Genomic DNA, 23,246 nt, shown 5'->3' with positions numbered 1-23,246 from the left:
TCAGGAGGGTCATTGTCCACTGATTTCACTTACTGCGCTTCCTTACATATAAAGTGAGTGTAAGTATATGTATACACGCTCACACACGTATACAGGCAGTGATACATATCTGGATGCATGTATCGCTGCATCAGTTCAGTTCTGAGCATTTCTCCTAAAGATGTTCATTTCTAATAGTGTAAAAACATACCCAGGCAGATTTTCAGTTATATTATGCAATGTATAGACGGTAGCTTAAAGAACTTGATGCCATTTTCTAGCATTGGGCAGAGGCCGCCTTCTGTCTTATTTCTGCTTGATAAATAAATGAAGTTCTCACTCTATAAAATATATCTAATAAGTATTCCATTACTGATAGGATTTTCCACCTCACCTGATCAAGGAGTTTACAATCTTCTGTTTGGATTTTACCAAAGATTTAGTTCTACCTTGTCATAGATCTTTTCCATATTTAGTCAAACTGTCTGCCTTGTATCAGTGGAATAATATATCTCTAAGAAAGTAATAACTGGATTTTAATAGGAAATGTATAGTATGATTGTTCACTTTGATTCATCATTCACTCATAATATCAGAAACTTGATTTCATATAATTATATCCAGAGATCCAGTGAAAATTTTTATCACTACCAAGCAAACACTGCCACTAACGAATGATTTAGAGTTGCAATATTGCACAGAGCACGGCCCTTGCATGTAGAACAGGAATTATAAACTTTGATCCGTTTGTTATCAGGATGACATATTGTACATTACTCCAATGATTAATATCTAGTTTGAAGCTAGAAATAGGAGCCTTATCTACTGATATTTCAAAAGCATATGAACTCTGTGAAGGGATCAAGAGCCAGTGGATCCATAGGCATGTTGCATAAATATCGGCTGATAATTACAGTTAGTAACAAAATACATCAATTAGAGACTGGAATTATTCAGAATAAAGATCACAAGTATGATGGCAGCTAAGAAGTGGAATAACACTGAGTAGGAAATTAGGACTTAACAGATATGAAAATCATCATCTGAAAATGAAAACTAAGAAAATTCTTTCAGGTTCATACATAGAAAGCAAAACTTATACACATGGTTACCTGTCTCACTAATCACAGACTGAATTAATTATAGGTTGGCTCACCTTTGCAAAACCTAGACGATATCAAGGGCCACTTTGCAAGCAGATTTAAATTTAAAATCATGTGATATCATATATTAATCTTTTGAAACAAACATGCTTACTGCTACTACAAGCTTTTTCTGATTCCAAATGTTTTCATTGATGTTACTATATTTTAACAAATCATTTCAAGATTCCAGTGAACATAAAGAGAAGCTAAACTTCAGGAAATTCCACTGACTTCAGGTGGGGAAAAAAGATTTCTGGAATGTGTAGATCTGATGTTTAGAGGCATGATTTAGTAGTGGACTTAGCAGTCCTCGGTTAATGGTTGGACTTGATGATTTTAAAGATCTTTTCTGACCTAAATGATTCTGTGATTCTACTTCATCCCTATTCTGCCTGTTTAATAAAATAACTTATCAATTTATTGCACTTTATTTTTTTAAGTCTGTCTCTCAGATAAAAATTGTCCTTTTCATCTCTCTGAATTATTGAATACTTGTTTATACTGCCTACCATTAATATATTAAATGTCTTCTTTTTTTAATATCTGAGACTTTTTATAACTCAGCATTCATGACTTCCTCTTGGTGGCAATTTAACATTTGTATTCATTCTAATGCTGCCAAAAAAGAATCCCAGGTGCATTAGATTTCCATATTGTCTCCTTTTACTCAGTCTGTTTTCAGCTTGCTAACTAATTCCTCTTCACAGAATTAGGTTAAAGTTAGCTGCCTGCAAAATGTTTTTTTTATTTTATTTTTTTAAAAAATATTTTTTGTTGTGGCTACTTAAATCAATTTCAACATGTCAAATATGATTTCTATAGAAAGTTTTTATTTATTATAAATACAGTATCGCTCTTGTTTTCTTTCTAGTTTTGGGGGGAGATATCAGATGTTTGTCAGAGAAGCTGGTGATTAGTTCCAATGAGAAAGTTTGGGAGGTTTAGTTTCAATCCAGAGCAGTACAGCCATGGCAAAATGTCATCTGAAGGCTGGGAACTGACTACAGCACTGCAGTTCCCAGAGGTCACAGGCACCCATCAATTAACCATTTAGTTGATTAACCCAGCAATCAGTTTTCCAGTATCACAGACCCCCAGGAACCTTGTTTCAGAGTCCTTAAATTTCTCAAGCTACATGAGTTTATAGCTGGTTAATCCCAAGTTTCCAAAAAGCTCAAGGAGGTCTGGAATCATACATACATGTCAAAGCAAATAATTTTCTTAATTTTCAAGCAGAATTTCAGTGTTCTTCTAAAGGAAATTCCACATTATATATATAATGCATGAGGGAATTTTCAACTTATCAAATACTTGTTCTCATACCAGGTATTTCTAGTTGCAGTGTCTTCTTAGCACATCTAACTATAGAAAGCATGCAGTTGGCTCACAGGTTGTACATATACATATATGTATATGTAAATAAATATGACTTTTTATTTTTTCATCTGATCTATATGTATTCCAGGGTATCTATACTTCTGATTTTATTTCTTAAGTATACGGAGTACCATTGAATGCAGGTACCTACCTTAAGATTAGTATCCAGATCTGCTCTAAAGACAAAGGACTTGTAAACAAAAAACATTTTATGGTGTGATTCACCTCATACTGAAGGAGACTTCTACACCTGGTGAGGTGATTCATACCCTGAAAGTGCCGTTTCAGCTTCATTTACCATATAGGTGGCTAGCTCAGAAGTAGACAACCAAAGCTAGAGATATGAATTCCAGACATTACAAGTCATACTCTGTTTCAAGAGTTCCACATAGTGGGCTGTGTGGTACTATAGGAATCATCCTGTCAAAAGTTCGGAACCTAAGAAAGAAGAAAAATTTTATAGAGAACAATTCACATAAAATTGCTTCTATAAACAAGGCTTCGTTTTCTTGCATTAAAATTGCTCATATCTGTTAGAAAACTCCATGGAAAAGTGTTATATTTAAATTCAGTTATGTTAATGCTTTACATGTGGGGTAATTCCAATTATTATATTAAATATATCAAATCTCAGTGGAATGACTGGTGATGTGTTGCAGATTTATAAATATTATGCATTCCCAGAACCATGCTTTCAGTTATTAGAATCATAGATCCACACTGCTGAATGACTCAGTAGGTCAATTAGTCGATGTCCCCAGCCTAAATATGCATGAAAACGTGACAGAAGTTTGTCTACCTTATTCTCAAATACCAGCAACAATATATCACAGATTCCCCATGCAGTCCATTTCAGTGATTGCTTCTCCCTTGGCTTCAGAAACTCTTTTCCCCAAGACCTAATTTTTAGCCTCTTTACAATGTAGTCTGATTCCTGGGCCAATAATGGGCATCTCTCCATTACAGACAGAGAAACCAACCACTCCGTTCCTCTCAACAGCCAGTTATGCTCTCAGCCTTCTCTCTTCAAGCTAGGAAACTGTAGAGGAATGAAGGCAGTGGGTTGATTGACTGGACAACGTGCAGGTGTAGCTCGTTCCTGCTAAATAGTTAAATAGCCCTGAGGATTAGGAGAGAGGGGTTAGATGGAGGAGGAGCGGTGTGGCCTGACCTCTGGAGGAAGGAGATCGGCATGGACAGTAGAACCTGACCAATGGTAAAGCCTTGTTGCGGTCTCCTAGTTTGTTTGTGTTGCAACAGGAAAGCCCAGTTCTTTCTACTTTTCTTCATAGGTCTTCTTTTCAGACATCTGCTCATTCTGATTGCTCCTTTCTGGCTCCTCTCCATTCAGTCCACACTTTTTCTTAAAGTCTTTTGAGTTGAAGCCTTGGCAATACTAAGCTAATAGGAGCTGCATCAGTGCTGCAGAATGCCCTCCTGTTTATTCAGCCCAGAAGGATGATTCCTTTTCTGCTACAATGTGACAGTGTTGACTTCTACTCCGGTTGTGAACCATGATGACATTCCACTCCCTTGTGAGAGAGCAGTACCCTGACCATGGTTACCCATACTGTGTTTGCATATTTAGTGATTTCAACCTAAATATCATACTTTCTAAATGTCCTTGCTGAATAGCACTTTTCAGGACAAATCTCAGGTTTCTCAAGATGATTTTGAATGCTACTTCTTTCCTCAAATGTACTTGCAATCTCTCAGTATGCACTGAAGTCTTTTCTCTCTTCAAAAGAATCACGGTATATTTACCAAAAGCAGCAAGAAAAATATACCCAGAATGTAAAAGACACCTATGTCACCATCAATATGGAAAGATACATCAATGGATTCAGTTTATGTCTTGGAAAGTGTTTATCTGAATGACTTGTCTCAGTGCAATAGATTTAATCTCACATGCTGTGAAAGTCGCATTAATTTAATGAAATTATTGACAGTACAAAAAAATTTAAATAAATTCTGAAGTTATCTTGGATTAAGCTGTAAGTCTCTATAGGTTAAAGGACTGAGAAATATGTGAGAGTAACTTAATGATGAAGTTTTACAGGATGCTGTGCTCTCAGCTCAGGTGAAAAAATAGTGTGTAATTAATACCATATAGTTTTGAGGTGCACTAGGGCAGAACTGAGTTTACAATTTCCAAACCTTTGAGGACTAAACTATGTGGTCTTTATTTTCAGGCTTAACTCTGTCATTCTTTTTTGAGATTAGATTTGTTTTCTATTTATGATATGTATGCCTTAAGTGTAATAATATTTTATAGATCACACAGGTTAAACCATTTATATTAGGTTGGACGCATACAGGGATTACTTTACTACTACTTTCTCTGGCCAAAGTCAACTCCCAGTGAAGTCAGAATTGCTCTAATGCACATCATACAAAACTGTTCTGGTACTAAAAAGTCAGGGAATCTTTAATACTACAAATCAAGAAAGAAAAGAATGTCAGTGATGGTGTAAAAGCGATGTGCCTTTGTGTAAACAAAGGATCCCTCTTAAAAGTATTTTATGAGAGTTTTACTCCAAAGAAAGAGACAGAACACATGCGGTATATTACTGGCACTTCATAGCAAAGTGATTATATAGATACTGCAAAAATGAATTATTTATTGAAGATTATGTATTTTCCCATTGGGCAGATATACATTTCCTTGAAAATATTTTTACCCAGTCTATATTTAATAAACCAGATATACTATGGTTTATTCCTTGATGAAAAAAATGAACTCTACTTCCTTGAGTTCAGTGTTTTGCAATATTCTTAAGCACCAGGAAATCAAAGAAGAGCTCTTTGTATCATTCTTCCCCCTGTGACTGTTGTATTGTGTATACCAGCTTTCCAATTCAAAGTAATAAAAGCATCGATCTTCTAACATCTTGACAGTAGAGTTCCTCTAATTCTGCATTAGCACTAAACACAAACAAAAAATTTAGTATAAGCAGCCCCAAGAGATGCTTCAACCAGATTTCTGCATTTCCCTGGGCTAAATCAGCTCCTGAAAACTTAATTTAAGAAACTGACATAGACACTACAGTCAGAATGGTAAATCTACTCCCCGTCAGTTTCTTAAATAAAGTTTTCAATCACTGATTCAGTCTACAGAGATAGAGCTCTGTTCTAGTTACTCCTCTAAAGCTATGCTCATTAAAGATCATTGCTCCTAGTGTTTCATCTTAATCCTGGCTGGAAACTGGAGGGTCTTTGGATACAGAGCTGGATCCTGAAGAGATTTTCTTAAGTGAAATTTTAGCTAGCCAGCAGGAATTGCTTGGAAATAAAATATGCACACCTAAGTACGGTGATGATATGATTCAAATGGGTTGAATTCGAAAGACAGAAATTATTTTGAAATAAATTTCCTAAATTTTGGAACACCTTGTTTTTTATTCCTGATTACTTGTGATATTTCATTGGCAAGATAGAGGAGAGCCCTAATTGTAGCTGCATCATTAATTATCTCTACAAAATCTTTGGGGCCAATATTTATCACACGCTAATGCACCTTTTCCTTCCCCATTATGCTGTAGGAGACATGCCCACATTATATTAAGGTAGAAAGCATGTAAGCTAAAAATCTATTCTTTCTTCCTGGAAGTATGTTTTCCCTGTAAAGCGTACAAGCCAGATTTGAGTAGCTGTGCTTTTACTACTAATATGCTCCCCAGTATATTTTAGTAGGATTTTGAGGAATACACCATAGATATTCATGCTGCAGGAAAACAATCTATGCTACAACTTGAGGGAGGGGGAGTTGTTTGGTTGTTTGGCTGTTTTTCTGTTTGTTTCTTGAAGAGCAGCAACACTTCCAAGTCTTCAAGGAAAGACACTTTGAATCACAGAACAGTCAGGGTCAGAAGGCACCTCTGGAGATCATCTAGTCCAGGCCCCTGCCAAAGCAGCTTCACCTGCAGCAGGTTGCACAGGGCCACGTCCAGGTGGGTTTTTAGCACCTCCAGAGCAGGAGGCCCCACAGCCTCTCTGGGCAGCCTGTGCCAGGGCTCTGTCACCCTCAGAGTGAAGGAGTTTTTCCTCCTATTCAGGTGGAGCTTCCTGTGCTGCAGTTTGTGCCCAATGCCCCTTCTCCTGTCGCTGGGCACCACTGAAAAGAGCCGGGCCCCGTCCTCTTGACAACTGCCCTTGAGAAATTTATATGCATTGATAAGATCCCCTCTGTGTTCTGCAGGCTAAACAGGCCCAGCTCTCCCAGCCTTTCCTCCTAAGAGAGATGCTCCAGTGCCCTCATCATCTCTGTAGCCCTCCACAGGACCCTCTCCAGCAGTTCCCCGTCTCTCTTGAACTGGGGAGCCCAGAACTGGACACAGCACTCCAGATGTGGTGTCAGCAGGGCAGAGTAGCAGGGGAGGATCACCTCCCTGGACCTGCCGGCCACAGTTCTCCTGATGCACCCCAGGATCTCACTGGCCTTCTTGGACATGGGAGCATGCTGCTGGCTCATGGGCAACTTGCTGTCCACCAGAACTCCCAGGGCCTTCTCCACAGAGCTGCCTTTCAGCAGGTGGACCCCCAGCCCGTACTGGTGCGTGGGGTTATTCCTCCCCAGGTGCAGGACCCTACACTTGCATTTGTTGAACTTCATGAGGTTCCTCTCTGCCCAACTCTCCAGCCTGGCCAGGTCTCACTGGATGACAGCGCAGCCTTCTAGGGTGTCAGCTACTCCTCCCAGTTTTGTATCATCAGTTAACTTGCTGAGGTTACACTCAGGCCTTTCATCCAGGTTATAAATGAATAAATTGAACAGGACTGGACCCAGCACTGAGCCCTGGGGAACACCGCTGGCTACAGGACTCCAGTGAGACTCCACACCACTGATCAGAACCCCCTGGGCTCTGCCATTCAGCCAGTTCTCAATCCACCTCAATGTCCACTCATCTAACTTGCTTTTCCTGAGATTATCTATGAGGGTGTTATGGGAAACAGGGTCAAAAGCCTTGCTGAGATCAAGGTAGACAACATCCACCACTCTTCCCTTGTTTACCCAGCCAGGCATTCCATCACAGAAGGCTATCAAGTTGGTCAGGCATGATTAGTGAATCCATATTGACTGTTTCTCATAACCTTCTTTTCCTCCAAGTGCATAGAAATGGGTATTACAAAATGATTTAGATTTGAAGGTCACCTTGTGCAACTCCCTTCTCAAAGGAGGGCCCATTAAATGACATTGATCAGGTGCTTTTTTGGTCAAATATTTAATAACTCCAAGGATGGAGTTCTACCTCATCTCTGGGCACCTATTCTAGTGTTAGGCCATTCTCGTAGTTAAAAAAAAATAAAATTAAAAAATCCTTACATGTGGTTAGAGTTTACTGTGTTCCAGCTTGTGTTTGTTGCTTCTTGTCCTTGTCCTCCTGCTGTGGACCTCTGAGAGGACCCTGGCTCTGCCTTCCCTAGGCCCTCCCATTAGATATTTATGGGCAGCAGTAGCATCCCCACAGGCCTCCTGCTATGCACACTGAACTGGCCCTGCTCCCTCAGCTGCTCCTCAGACACCCAGTGCTCCAGTCTGTAATCAGCTTTGTGGCCTTTGTTAGACTGGCTCCAGGATGTCCATGTCTCTCTTGACTTAGGGAGCCTAGAACTGGACCCAGTCCTCCGGGTGTGCTCTTGCCAGTGCTGAGCAGGCATGAAGGATCACCTTCCTTGGCCTGCTGGTGACACTTAATGCAGCCCAGAGGTCTGTTGGCCACCAGGACCCCTAGGTCCTTTCCAGCAGAGTTGCTCAGTCACAGAGGGGGCTCCATTCTCGTTGAAAAGTAAGCAAACTGCTGAGTCCTGTGTAAGAGCAAAGCCAGAGATCCCCCACATTCAAACTGTCTTGGGGCCAATCAATGTAAATTTGAACTGAAGGGCAATCTTCCTTTTGGTATGACCCTGTGAGATGGAGCAAAGCATCCAGACATAAGGCTTCAGCAAAAGTGGAGCTGACACCTGACATGAACCATCATTGAGCTATCATTAATACATAGCTGATCTAGGAATTAATTTTTAAGGGTGCTCACCAGATACTAGATCCTACTCTTCAATTAATAGGGGTTTCTGTGTTGTCCTTTATAAAATATCTCTTATATATATTTGCACCTTAATACCTGAATTACAAAACAGCGACAAAAACTGTTTAAAAAATGAAATATTTGAATCAGTCTGTATTATATTTCTTTATACTAATTTTAATCTAACTGTTAAAAAGGGAATAAATCTTTTGCAAGACTACACTGGAAAATCCAATACCAAACAGCATTTGTTACATCATTAAATAATATGGTTTGTTTGTTAATTATACCTTCCCACAAAAGACCAGATGACAATATTTGTATCTAACAGGAAAGAGAACTAAATCACAGGAAACACGAGTTGATGTTTTAGGAAAAAATAGGGTGATATTTGGAAAATTACTTGTTATCACCTAATAGCGGCATCAGTTCAAAACTGTAAAACTGCACACTGAATCTGCATAATATTTTTTGTACAGCTTGTGTATATTATGCAGGCTGGTATATATGTGGTACAAACTGGTGCTAAGTGTAAGATTAATAAAATAATGGATCTTTTTATTGAGGTAATTTTGCCATCTTAATTTTGGTGTTCTTGTATTATATGTAAGAATATGCATATATTCTTATGTGCAGGTAGTCGTTTATGCTTTTGCAGCATTGCACGCCACATAGTCAACATGTAAAAGAGCAACAGGCTATTCATCTATGGATTAGTACTTTAACTGGTTTAAATTGCTACAGTTTCTTTTGCAGTACATGAGGTACTTTCTTCATACTAGCTAAAAAATCTAGCATGGCATCATAATATTATTCCTTAGGGTCTGCTTTTTAAAACTTAATAAAATCCATACATTCACCCAAAGTTATGCACTAAATCTTTTTAAATGGCTTTGAATTGTTCTTAGGAGGCTGCAGTTTGCTAAAGGAGTGGGCATTGTCACATCTTTGCAATAGCTCACAAGAGGAAAGGACACTCACTTGAAATGTTTGCTAGCATCAGCTTGTTTGATATTTAGTTTGTTTGTTAATGTAGGTGACAAAGTTTCTTTTTAGTTTGTTTACATGGGGCTTGTCAGAATAGAATTTGTGAATAGTTTATTTTTCATTTCTGAATCAAGTATTTGCACCCATATCACCTACACTGGATATAGTGGACTGATAACATTTTCCAGTTTGCAAATGCAGCCTCAGCACCCTAATAAGTCAAGTTTGGAAAGTTTAATATTTTCTCCTGAAAATGTTGAAACACATTTTTTGCAGTGTTATTCACATTCTTGATGTTTTCATTTTGCAAGCTAAAACTAGCTAAAACTGGAATTCCTGAGTAGTCTCATTAATCAAAATTATTTCTGAGGCACAATGTAGAGGGGGAAAAAAAAAAAAAAGAAAGGAATTATCAGTTCTAGAACAGGAGAAACTGTGCGCCTTGTTTCTTAGAAAGAATTCAAATAATTCTCAATGCAGGAAGCAGACGATATACAAAACATTTGTAATTCACTCTGTGTTCAATATAAGTTAGATCTTATTATTTCTGTACTTAGATGACAGTAGTGGATAATTGAATTTGTTTTAATAAAACTAATCTGTGGACCAAGCTGAGTGACATACTATCACACCACAAAAAAAGAGAGCAATTTCACCTACAGTTAAATTAATTCCTGCATGTAAAGTGAAAAGATTTGATTTATCAAATCTGAATATAGCCTTAGGTATTCTAATAACCATCATCACCTGCAAGGACACAAATGAACTCTTTATGAACTAAAGTTTATCAGAGTCATATAACATGTTCCCATGACAAATGTCTTTTTCATGTAAAAAATAAATACAACCTTTCAGACAGGAACTAAAGGTGTTTTCCAAAGTCTGTGGTGTAAGTATAGCTGAGGCAAAAGGATCTTTTTTCACACGTGAGCACTGAAAACTGTGACACCGGTTTTCCTATGTTACCCAGTGGAGACGGAGCTGTGTAATCCCTTTAGAATTGCTAAAAGTCACTCCTAGGTGTAAAATGTGCCAAACTAATGGTCAAAAATGTCCTTGCTATAAATCTATATTTATTTTATATTTATATTATAACACTATAAACAGTGTTACAATGGACTGCTACACACACATTTTGTGCATGTCATGCTGGGTGTGTATTGGTGTGGCTTCACTGATTTGACTTTTGTTTTACTGGCCCAAATTTGCAAGCTAGGTGAATGCTGTACAGCTTCAGATCTGAATCTAATTCTGCAGATGATGACATCTATCAGCCTGGTCAATAGTGGAAGAAGTTATGGTGAAAGAGCCCGAAGTAGTCGATGAAGGATAATTATTCCACACCATTTCTTGAACAGGGGGAATAAGGCCCTATAGAGATGGCCCATGCTTCCACTTCTGTCTCTGTGCTTCCTTGCCATCAGTCTGTGGCTGGCTTCCTGCTCAACATCTTATCTAGTTTCCCTGAGTAGCTTTTCAGAGTCCTTTAGGAATACTTAGCACTCTCTTTCAACTGTGTCCTTTCTATTGACTGCAGAGGAATACAAACCATTTTAATCTGGATATTTTATTTCATACGGAGAATGCAAGTGGGTTGTCAGGACTAGCTATGCATTTTAAATTGATGCTTTAATTCATTGCAACCTCCCCACAGAAGTAAAACCTTTTGAAAATATTCACCTGGGCTAGATTTGAATCAAACTGAGTAAGATGACTCCATGTGTTTTGTAATAATTTCCCAACTCATCCAGGCCTCTTTTTAATTATTCTGAAATCTTTATGTGTATAAAATCACTGGTTGCTGGAAGTGCTTAGACTATAGAGCACTATGTACAACATATATTTATCTTCAGCCTGATATTTCATGAAATCCTTCTGCATGAAAATGATCTCATGTTTCTTAACACCACTTTAGTCCTAACAACAGTTTCTGTGTTCTGAGAACTTTGTTGAAGTGTACTTACTGTTTCCTGCACATGCTGCAGGTGGCAGATTTTTCTAGATTTAGCAGCAGAGGCTGATTCAAACAGTTTCTTCACTGTAGACATGAGCTCCACCTTAGGGTCATGAATGCATTGAGTTGTGTAAAGAAAAAAAAAAGTTAGACAAGATAATTATTTACATTTTAAATGAGAATAAAAAGTCATAGGAAACAAAACAAAGGTTTGTCACTGTACACATGCATTTTGTTTTACAGCACCTAAAACTATGTAATAACCAAGGGACACTGAACAAATGACATCAGCTGGAATTTCCTTCTGCATATACTCTATAAAGCAGCTGATGTGTAAGTTCTACACCACAGACTTCTGCATCCTTCCTTACTAAATGTTGGACCATGCTAAAATTTTGCCTTGCACAGAAATGATCAAGCAAAATATTGAGGTGTTTCGGCAACTCAGTAAACCATTTATCCTAGAAAAGGATTTTAAGGATATACATTTCATGCTGTTATTTTACTCAAGGCCTAGACCTTTCCTGTTTACAGCCTGCAGAACTGTGTTCCCAGCTCACAGGAAGGTCTGCATATTTGGATATTATCCAAATATAAGATGTCCTTGTGCTTATAAGGGTTTTATTTAGAATTAAGAGGTTATTTATATTTGTGTCTTTGAATTCTAAGCACTATTGATCTGTGTATTTGCCTGGGTAAACCAAGAGACACACCTCCTTTACCATTTAAAAAGGAGGGGACGGGACGGGATGGGACAGTCCTGAGAAGCTAAAGAACTTAAATTTCTTTAAAAGCGTTATGCCATACTCATAACTATGCAGTGCTGATGCATTGTGAAAACAGTGAAATCATGTGTTTTCAGCTCAAAATGAATAACCAGGGTTTGGGAACCATTCATAACATTCACATCACTTCAGAAAGAGATCCAGAACCACATTGAGTTTAGTATAATCATAAAATCCTTTGCTAGTTTCGTTTCATGGAACACCACTTTGATGTGGGAAAAGAGAGCATGTTCCACCACCTTGTTTCCAGCTCTGGACCCCTGCCAGGCTGCTCAGTTCACCCTGAAGCAGAAGCCGGACTCTCTAATAAGATATCTGTGGGATCATCATCTTTTGGTACACCAGTAAATACCTAAATTGCATCTTTGTACCTTCAGGTTTAATCTAAACTTTAGAATAGGATTCTCTTTTGGAATGAAAGAAGTTAGTTTTTGTCGGATGTAATAAGTTCTGGTAATAACCCCATGCCCACCAGTAAGGATAAAGCTACATAACATCACCTGAGGCTGGAAAACTGCTCACTGTATACCCACATTAACAAAGTCTGGAGACAAGCTGGTTTTCCCAGAGAATAGCAATTTGGCAAACCAATAATTTTTCAAAACATTTAACTTAATTTGCTTCAATAAATTTTCTCACTTCCAGAATGATATCCCTGATTACTTCACAGTGAGTAATATGTAAGATTCCACAGTTAGATACTACTCTGGGATGTGAGTGCCTCTGGTCAGTTGCCTGTTTCAATGTATTTTATCATTGCACAAGCTGAAGTCCTCCAGAAATCATTTCCCAAGAAATTAAAAAAATCTAGTGCTCAGGATGTTTATCAAATATGTACATGAGCTAAATTAAAATTTCTGTATGATAGCACAGGGACTGCAATCTTTCAGTCCCTGTGACAAGTAACATTCATCTACTAGAATTGGCTTAATTCTCTTGTTCTGCACAAAAGAAAATTCAACGGATCTTAACCCAGAACATTCTTAGTCTAAATACATCGTGTTTAAATATGAAAAATATTCTGGGAAATCATTTTAACCTTGCAATACAAACTGAAACTTTCTACTTCCTTTTGATATTTTTAATTTAAGAACTATATAGATAGAAACTTTATTAACAAAATTGTTAATAAAAAATGTTGATGTCACTGAACTGATTAAATTAATATTCTGGAGTTTAGCAGTTTGGGGTTTTTTTAATGAGTTGAAACAGAACAGATTAAAATTATTAGGTTTGCCAGTCTACATATTACAATACTAGAAAAATATGAGGATCTTAATTAAGATAACATTGCAGCTCTAACAATTTCGTAAGATTATTGATAGGTATCTTATAACAGAATAGTAAGTGACAGTGTCAATCCCTGTATGCTTTTTGAGGTCTATTTTACAGTGTTTCATTAATATAAGACTCCAGTTTCATTTTACAGAAGAAAATCAGAACACCTGAGTCATCTCTTTCTTTCATGCTGGTATATCTATAACTAATTCATCGAAGTCTTTGGAAGTGCATTGGAAATCACTTAAGATACATTTGGAACATTTTTAACAGACAACTGAGAAAAGCTAACAGTAAGGCAATTTTTGCTAGTTTTCATGGAGAAGCTTCAGAAGTAAATCTCTTGGGTGGATTCGGACTGGTTAAATCATATTTAATTAATGACACATATGTAAATCAAATTCCATATTAAATTTGAAATTATAATGGTGCAAAATCGTTTTGTAAGATGAAATTAAAGAACAGGATTCTAGGTTACTGAAAAAAATTCATATGAAAGGGAAAGCATCACACATACAAAAAGTGGACAAGGTAAAAATCAGGTCAGATACAACAAGATAAAAAAGATCAGAAACCTTAAATATCCATGATCTCTACACAATTATACAACAATTATTTCCTGTATATCAACTGTGGATTAAAAAAAAATGAAAACAAAAAGGAAAAATCAAAAGAAACACATCTGCTAAGCTCTATTTTGGCCCATCAGTGAGGGCAGTTTTTTCTTTAGACAGGAAAAAGTCTGCTTGCATGAGAAAATGGTACTGCCTGAAGGGAGATAGTTTTAGTGGGAAAGTGAGATAACAGAAGAAAAAAAAATGACTGTAGAGGCCTCTGTGCATCTGAGGCATCCAGAACTACAAATGCTTTCAGACCCTGTTCTTTTATCACTGAAACCTTGTGTGATCATTCAGTCTCCAAGCAACTTGTTCTTGCTAGTTTGAGTTTGAAAAATGAAACAAGTGGTTACATGGTTGTATTTGACAAAACCTGTACAGAAGCTTGGCAGGGTTGCACAGATTTCAGCAATTCCTAATTAGAAAAATGGGAGAAACTTATTTCCCATGACACAGCAAGCCTCAACCATTGAAGTCAGTACAATTTAATTTCCCTGAGTCTGCGAGATCTCCGGGACTTTCAAGGAGAATCAGCCTGAATGACTACTGCCTCTTTTTTCTTTTGGCACTGTGTTTGGAGTCAGCTTCTGTAAGCCGCACCAGACAGAAATAGTTGAAACAGTAATATATTGCTATTTCTACACAGAGATGGCATACTTACTAATATGTACTAATAGCAATACAATAAACACAGAGCTATATTCGTTATGAGCACTGCTGTACTGTTGCTTCTTAATGCAGAGGAGGTTGTATTTCTTTCTGGAAGCTCTTTCAAAGCTTTCTGCTGCCATGTTCTGTCATCAGCTGTCCTCAGCCAGGAAAAGTTATGTACTGTGCAGATAACCCCAGCAAAAGTTGTTATCTAGCATATTAAGTACAGCCACAAAACCATCAGAGCTCAGCGGTTTTTACAAACTAAGCTGAAATGAAATTACAGATTTAGTCTGAAGATGTCTCAGGTTCTAATCTCTGAAATCTGGGTCTCTGAGACCTCCAAACTGTATCCTTTGTCTAATCCAGCAGTACTTCTGACCGTTACAAATATCAGTGCATTTTAAGAATGTCAGCAAAGAGGTCCTACTAAATATTTTCTTGGGTTTTTTCCTCCTTGATGAATATCAACATCTACTCTAATGCACCAATTTTCATTAACAGGCTTTACAAAATACCAGCAGGATTTACAAAAACAGCACAGTGATCATCAATAAAGCTCATACAGATGTATTTCTGTGTCCATGAAGGAAGCAGCTGTTTGTTGAATTTAGGATAATAAAATCTTCCTTGACATACAGACTGTGAACCACACCATATCGGCATGCCCAATGTGTATCAACAATTCTTGTTAAGTTTCATAGATTCAAGGCTTATCAGACTATTTCTCTGCATTTCCCTGAACAATGTTTGAGCCACAGATGTTGGAAAGAAAACAGACGGCAAATACACTGGAGAGTACAACAAATCCCCAGCTTCCAGTGTAGACTTTGTCTGTGTCCACTAAAACTGTATTCAAACAGTGAACAAAGTAAATAGCAAGCAGAGTCTGTCCAAAAATAGCTCTAAATGTTTTCAGTATAAAAGATGTTAATGATGGATACATCATCCCCTCCTCAGCTTACACAGTTCTACAAGGAGATCCAAGTCCTCAACAGTTTTCTCACTTAAAACTAAAACTTTTTCGCAAGCTGGGTGACCTTCACTATTGAGCAACAGGAGCTGCTCTGCTGATATGATTGCATACGGGGGGACATGGTTTGAAGGTTATGAACAAGTTCAAAGCCCATAACAATTTATACCTGAGAAGATTTTACTGTGCTGCAGCTGACTTTGAAGTGAATAGGCTCCTTCTGTATTTCTTCTTACTCCGTTTATTTTGGGGATATGAATTTACAGGGTCTAACGTACATGTTGGCTGGTCAAAATCTGGTTTCATTATCATTCTCATGCCAGCTAAGTTTGACCCTGAGCCACGGATGATGTCTAATCTTACCAGAATCAGATTCCACGTCTGTTTATTGTTTTGCTTTCTGAGGTTGACCTTGTTTGTTAATTGGTTCAATCTGTAACAGCTATGCTTCTTGAAAGCCTTCTTAACCACTTTATTCCAAGTTCTTTAAGATTTGAAGTTGAGGCTTTCAGTAAGATTTGTTTGGTTTAACTGCTATAAAGAATTAAGGAATATAACAATTCTGTGACAAGTATCAGGTCTATTTTATGAGCAGAGGAAACAATACAGCATTTTACTGATTACTTAGAGATAGAAATAGAATATAGATCTGATAAAGGTCTGCAATTTTTTACTGTTAAGCACTAAAAGACTATTCTTGAACAAAACAAGTTTATTTAGTCCTAATCATAGCATTAAAATTAACTGCAAAAAGTTTATTTGGGAGCAAGGGAGTTGCCTAAATATAACAAATTATTTCAGAAAATCATCTGGGAATAAATTCAGCAATGGAAGAAAGCTGGACTTTGTGATGTTTTATTTACATATGTAATTAATAATATTTTAATGTGTGAATAATTTCCTGTGTAACTTGGAAATCTACTTGTGCTTTTCATGTGTAAAGTTTTTGATTACTGCACCCTTTTTAGGTAAACATAACTGTCTCTAGAGCAATGATGTTCTAGCCACACAGGCCAGTTTTGACTTCTCTGTCTAGCTCCTCTTCATTCATTTTAACTTAATCTGGCAGATGCATAACAAATACTCAGTTCCTGCAAGCCAGTTTATCCCTTTCTTTTTCAAGAAATACCTTCTTCTTCCCTTGTCTGCACTTTGTAAAATATTTTTAGTCCATCACAATTCTTCTGAAGGTATTGCAAATGACAAAATAGAGCCAGACAATGAGTCCTATTCATTCATGCTGCATCTCTGATAAGAGACTAGAGGTTAAGAATTTTCCATGGTAACGAGAATGGCTTAAAGGTCTTCTGACAATAACATGATGGATTCCAATCTTAGTCATTCAGGAATAAATCTATAAGTAATGTTACTCCAAAGATACCCATTCTTCAACTTCTTACACCAGGTGAGAAGGCCAATGTGCTACTAAGGGGTGGTAACAGCCCTGACTCCAGAAAGAAAAATAGTCTTCTGGTTTAGATGTAAGGGAAAAGTGGCCATTTCCAAAAAACATCTCTCAGACACTTTCTGGTGCCTGCAGCTTTGGTAGGGAGGGGTCCAGAGAAAGGAGAGATTTGTTTGGGGTGCAGATTTGTAGCCATAGGTAAGTACATCCATTTGGGGGAAATTTGCATAGTTTATACAAATGTTCACTGCTGCTTTGATCACCTTTAAATGCTTCAAGTTAGTTGCACAACTAAATTCATGTGAAACGTCACATGTTTTCTCCTATTGTTTGTTATTAGCCATATTGGGCTATTATGAGAATGCGGGGTAATTATTCATCACAAAAATATCTATGGTCCTTCCTGTCATCTGATAGCTGGGTGTGCTTATGGAGGATAGTAACTGATTTTTTTTACCTGAACAAAGTTTCTGCACTTTTAGACAAGAACTGCAACTTTACTTAAGGAAAAAACATTCAGCTACACTACAGTGTCAAGTGTAATCACAGATCGATTGACATGTCATTCATGACATCTTCCAAAACCTCCCTGGGTGGTTACCTTTGCATGAGTTAGTGCAAAAAAGGGAAAATAAGTGGACTGAAAAATGACTAATTTTAAAGGAAGGGAAATGTGAACACAACATATAGTCTACAGAATGGCATTCTATTCCTTTTGGCATGGTAAACCTAATTAAATAGTTGCATTTTAAAATCCTTATGAGAATCTTAATTATTAATGTAATCAACAGGCTGAAGAAAATGTAGGTTAGGTGTGGGGAGAGTCTGGCTTTGCAGATTACTTAAAAGCAATTTTTTTTTGCATGACTGAACACATGTGCGCACAGACTAGTCACACTTTGCAATGAGGTTATACTTCTAAATTATTTATAAAGGGTTGGTAAACACTGTAGACTATTACAGAACCCACAAAGTCCATAGTGTTGTTATGACTATGTATAACACCCTCAAGTAATGTGCAACCAAGTATAATTTATGACAGTCATATCCATAGTATTGTTTATGATTTATATTAATCATTTATTAATCCTTTATGAACTATTTATGAATTCAATCTTAATGTAAAGCATGGCTGACTAGTTACCCCATTGCAGTAGCTGCATAGGAGTTAAAGGTTGCAGGCCTCTGCCCCTTCTTTTTAACAAGGTAACACTTACTAGCCGTTTCCTTACTAGGACTCCTAGGAAGTTAGAAATATGACAGAGGCATTACAAAGAGGTTTTGCTTTTAAGCAAACAGAATCCTTTTTTGACATCTTCAATAGTTCAGTACAGCTACCACAGGTGTGCTTCACAGGGCACATGAGACAAAACCCCTTGCAGATCACCCACACATATTAAAGTCTATGAAGTATTGGTTCCTGAGGACTCTTGTATAGTTTGATACCTCAGACAGCCAAAATATGGGCTGTATTTCTAGGGACTGAGCAGAGGAGGGTTGCTATGTAAATGTACATGTTCATCAGTGCTTATGGTTTCCGCAGGAAAACGCGCACTGTAACAGAAATTACTGCTATAGTCTAGGCTACCATAATGTCTAGGGACAGATCCTGGCTTGCAGGATTATTCTTCTGCTCCAAAGCAGTTCTGCCTGCCAAGGTACAGCTACTTGTGCTTGCTGCTGGCAAGCTCCTCTACCTTTCATGTGACAATGCAGTTTTACCACTGCTCTTTGCTTCTTTATGCATCCTGTGAAATCTCATTTGATACTGGAGTACCCTCCCAGCACATTAATTCTTCACTTGTGTTTTTGCAGGAAACAGATCTCATTCTGACCTTTAATATCTCAATGCATCGTTCTTGGTGGATGGAGAATGGGCCAGGCTGCACCGTGACCTCAGTAACGCCAGCACCAGACTGGGCACCAGAGGATCATCGCTATATCACTGTCTCGGGGTGTTTTCTTGAATATCAGTACATAGAAGTGGCTCACAGTTCTCTTCAGATCTTCCTTGCAGTAAGTCTTTGCAGATAGCTTCACTTCTACCATTTTTTCTAGATTTCCTCTAGCAGAACATCCAGAATAGCAGACTGTTGTGGCATTCATTCACAGACCCTGGCTCTGTTAGTTTTGTTATGAAACTGTTGTCATGCAGCTAGTTCAAGACACCTGTATACAAAAAGCTCCACTATACATGTTTATTGCTGTAAGAACTGCTGACATGGCAGAGTCTGTTTTCCTAATCTCCACTTTGACCACTGACCATGCCACAAATCATTTACAGCTAGGTACATCCAAATTGTGCTATAGGATAAAAGTTATGACATAATAACAAATTACAGCTATATTTGTGAAAACCAGATTGAATATGAAAGAAAAGCCAAAATGAAGGAGAATTTTTCAACAGTAAAAATAGGTTCACTGATCAGTTCACAGGACTCAAAAATGATCAGTCTGTCTTTAACCATATTAATCAATGTGCACTGGAGGAGAATGGGGGAGGCTCTTCCCAAAAAATCAAAATGTTGAATGAAAATCAAAAACAGAAACCTTAAATCTTTGTAGGAGGATAAGAATCCACTGATACACTGCAGAAAGTTTGTAAGGAATGAAAACAATTTGTTTTGGGAAGAAATGGTAGGTTTTTCAATAGTATTTACCTGTACTAATCATTTGCCTTGTGTTGTCTCTGACCTAGGTGAAAAGATGACATAAACACTGACTTAATTACATTCAATGACAATCTGCACTTTTATATTTATTCTGGTGATACGTACATGTTTATACCCAGATGGAGATATACATGACTGCAAATAAAACTGTTTCTATACACATAAATTTGGACTAGTATCTACATGCATGGCTCCCTCCATATAAATCTCTTGACCAAAAGATTCCAATATGTTGTCCCAAGACTGATCATACTGGTAAATGAGAGGAAATTTAGTTAACTAGATCAAGAAGTAAATGTAAGGTAGTTGGACAGTCCATAATATACTATATGGTCCTCAGTTACCCAAAACTGAGCAGCTTTTCCATCTGTCTATTCCTCAGCCTAGCTGTAAATGGCCAAGTGTAGAGGAATGAATCTGGGTTACTTAGCATTGATAATATACAACTGTGGGTTGGCTTCAGGGGCGGTGGGTTGACCGATGTAGATAAGGTGCAGGTGTAGCTCTTTCCTGCCAAGTGGTTAAATAGCCCTGAGGATTGTGGGAGAGGGATAGAGGAGCAGCAGTGTGGTTTGGCCTCTGGAGGAAGGAGATACAGCACAGACAGTAGAATCTAGCCAAGGGTAAAGCCTTGTTGCAGCCTACTAGTTTGATTGTGCTGCAACACACCACCACCCTCTTTCCTGCCCTATAGACGCTGCCTGTGCTGTAGGATACAGTCTTCTATAATTCCCCTGCAGCCAAGGACTAGGTGAGTTCAAGACAATAAATCTCTGTGTCAAGATATCTCTGGGAGCTCTGCATGGAAGAGATTGGTGACTTATTCGCCTGGAAACCCAGTTGCCTCCCTTCAGTGGAGCTAACCCAGGTGTCCTCCATGCTCCTCAACTTGCTGCACTGCAGCAGAGCAAAGGCACCTTAACCAAGTAGGTAGTAAGGCAGGCATTAGACAGGTCTGGAATACAAAAACAACCCTTTCTCCAGATAGTTCACACCTGCAATTTTGACTAGCTACAGCTGATGCAATAGAGACAAAGTAATCAGTACAATAAAATTAGTGTGAATAATTAAATAAGATAAAAATAAATATAAAAATTTATTTAGAAACAATAACAATTGTTTGAGTGATAACAATTAACTCATAAAATCATAGATTCATTTAGGTTCGAAAAGACCTCTAAGATCATCAAGTCCAACTGTTAACCTAACACTGCCAAGTCCACCACAAAACCACATCCCTAAGTACCACATCTATGTATTTTTTTAAATGTGGCCAGGGATGGTGACTCCACCACTTCCCTGGGCAGCCTGTTCAGTGTTTGATAACCCTCTCAGTGAAGAATTTTTTCCTAATACCCAACACAAACCTCCCCTGGCACAGCTTGGGGATGTTTCCTCTTGTCCAGTCACTTCTCATCTGGGAGAAGAGAACAACACCCACCTGTCTACAGCCTCCTTTCAGGCAGCTGTAGAGAGTGATAAGGTCTCCCCTGAGCCTCCTCCTCCTCTCCAGGCTAAACAACCCCAGTTCCCTCAGCTGCTCCTCGTAACACTTGTGCTCCAGACCCTTCACCAGCTTCGTTGCCCTTCTCCAGACATGCTCCAGCACCTCTGCATCTGTCTTGCAGTGAGGGGCCCAAGACTGAACACAATATCTGAGGAGCAGCCTCATCAGTGCCAAGGACAGGGTGACAATCAATGCCATAGTCTTGCTGGCCACACTGTTTTGGATACAAGCCAGGATGCTGTTGGCTTTCTTGGCCACCTGTGCACACTGCTGGCTCATATTCAGCCAGTCATCAACCAGCACCCCAGGTCCTTTTCTTCTGGGCAGCGTTCCAGCCACTCTTTCTCAAGCCTGTACTGCTGAGTGTGGTTGTTGTGACCCAAGTGCAGGACCCGGCACTGAGCCTTGTTGAACCTCACACAATTGGCCTCAGCCCTTTGATCCAGCCTGTCCAGATCCCTCTGCAGACTTTTCTATCATCAAGCCCTTCAAATGAGATATCCAGGTTATTTTTCTGCCTTAGTCTTTTGTATGTAATGAATGATGAACAAGAAACTCAAGGAACATATAGTTCAATACTAATTCTGTTCCTGATGCAACAAGGGGTTTTGTGTGTCTGTGCCTAAACAGATCTGTGTTTCTAACTTTCTTTACAAGCCAGGGGAATGGTTCAGGATAACAAACTGTTGGTAATCCACTAGCTGTAGGCAACTATGGCTGATTTTATATTTCCACTCATGTTACTGTAAATATGATTATCATAGGTAAAGAGCTACACAGTGTAAGTATGGGTCAGTTTTCCAGACCTCCTACTTGCAACTTTACCATTTACATCATTTTCACATTTTCAGTTGTGTGTATGGGGTTCTTTTTCTAATAGAAATACTAGCATAAATTCACTGTCTTATTAAATGTGGTGAGAAACAGAGGAATTACTTGGTACTGCTCAGTGACATATAACAGAAGAGTAGACATTGCTTGGTTTTCAGCTTTCAACAAACCTGAGCTTTAGATCACTTTTGTCTCCAGCTAGTAGAAAGAAATCTTTCCTTTCAGTTTTCTTTTATGGGCACTTAAATGGATCTTGCACTTTAACTGTAAAACTATAAATTGCAATCTACAAATTGGTTACTTGTTTTCTATTTGTATTTCTGTACATTCGTGACAATGATCAAGCTAATGTTGATCTTGGCTTTTTTATGGACTGGTGGTACTGCATCATGTTTTTAAGGCTGTTTTCTACTGCCTACAGATAAAATGTTACAAAGGAATTTAGCATCATTGAGGACCACTTATATCAGTCTTTGAAAACATTACACTGAGTGTATTTTGTACAGCTTGCCAGCAAGCTCACAAGGAATCCAACTACAGAAGGTTAGGCTTCACATCGATGTGATATTTGCTGTGGATTACTCAGTGGAAAGAATATGACAGCTAAGATAAAAGCTATAAAGCCCACATAGTTCATACTTTCTAAAAAGCAAGTCTCAGGGTGGGCTATGGAATATTGCAGTGATTGCAGACAGATGCTCTGCTGAGGAGGTGCAGAATACTCATAGTCTCCAAGAGGCCTTCTCTCTCCCAAGGAACATGTCCTAGGAGCAAATGGCATCACATTGTGAACCATACAAATGCCACTGCTAATTTTGTGCAGGTCAACACAGATTTTATTTTTTTAAGAGTGAAATGTTGAGGAATTTTCATTTCTCCTGCTGCTTAAACAAAGTATTAGTTACAGCACTGGAATGTTAAATGACCCCAAAGGTCAGGAGAGTCCCCATTGTAATCCCATTTAACAGCGTGGTATTGTTCATTGTGTGACACTGACCTTGGAGACTAAATGTGATGATGCACAGATATTTTGCCAGCTTCTCCCAAGGAGTGGATTTTTCT

General features: G+C 38.2%; 1 protein-coding gene across 1 annotated transcript in view; it reads left to right on the top strand.

Annotated features, from left to right (window-relative positions):
- NKAIN2 (sodium/potassium transporting ATPase interacting 2) overlaps positions 1-23,246 on the top strand; it is a 572,885-nt gene that overhangs the window by 465,389 nt on the left and 84,250 nt on the right. Inside the window, exon 4 of the mRNA XM_040599422.1 lies at positions 18,990-19,190. Within this exon, the coding sequence (XP_040455356.1) occupies positions 18,990-19,190 (201 nt within the window). The remainder of the gene's footprint in view (positions 1-18,989; positions 19,191-23,246) is intronic.

The sequence above is a fragment of the Falco naumanni genome, chromosome 6, assembly GCF_017639655.2.
Source record: "Falco naumanni isolate bFalNau1 chromosome 6, bFalNau1.pat, whole genome shotgun sequence".
Lineage (NCBI taxonomy): Eukaryota > Metazoa > Chordata > Aves > Falconiformes > Falconidae > Falco > Falco naumanni.
Note: the sequence above shows the minus strand (reverse complement) of the source record. Positions and strands in the feature narration are given on the sequence as shown.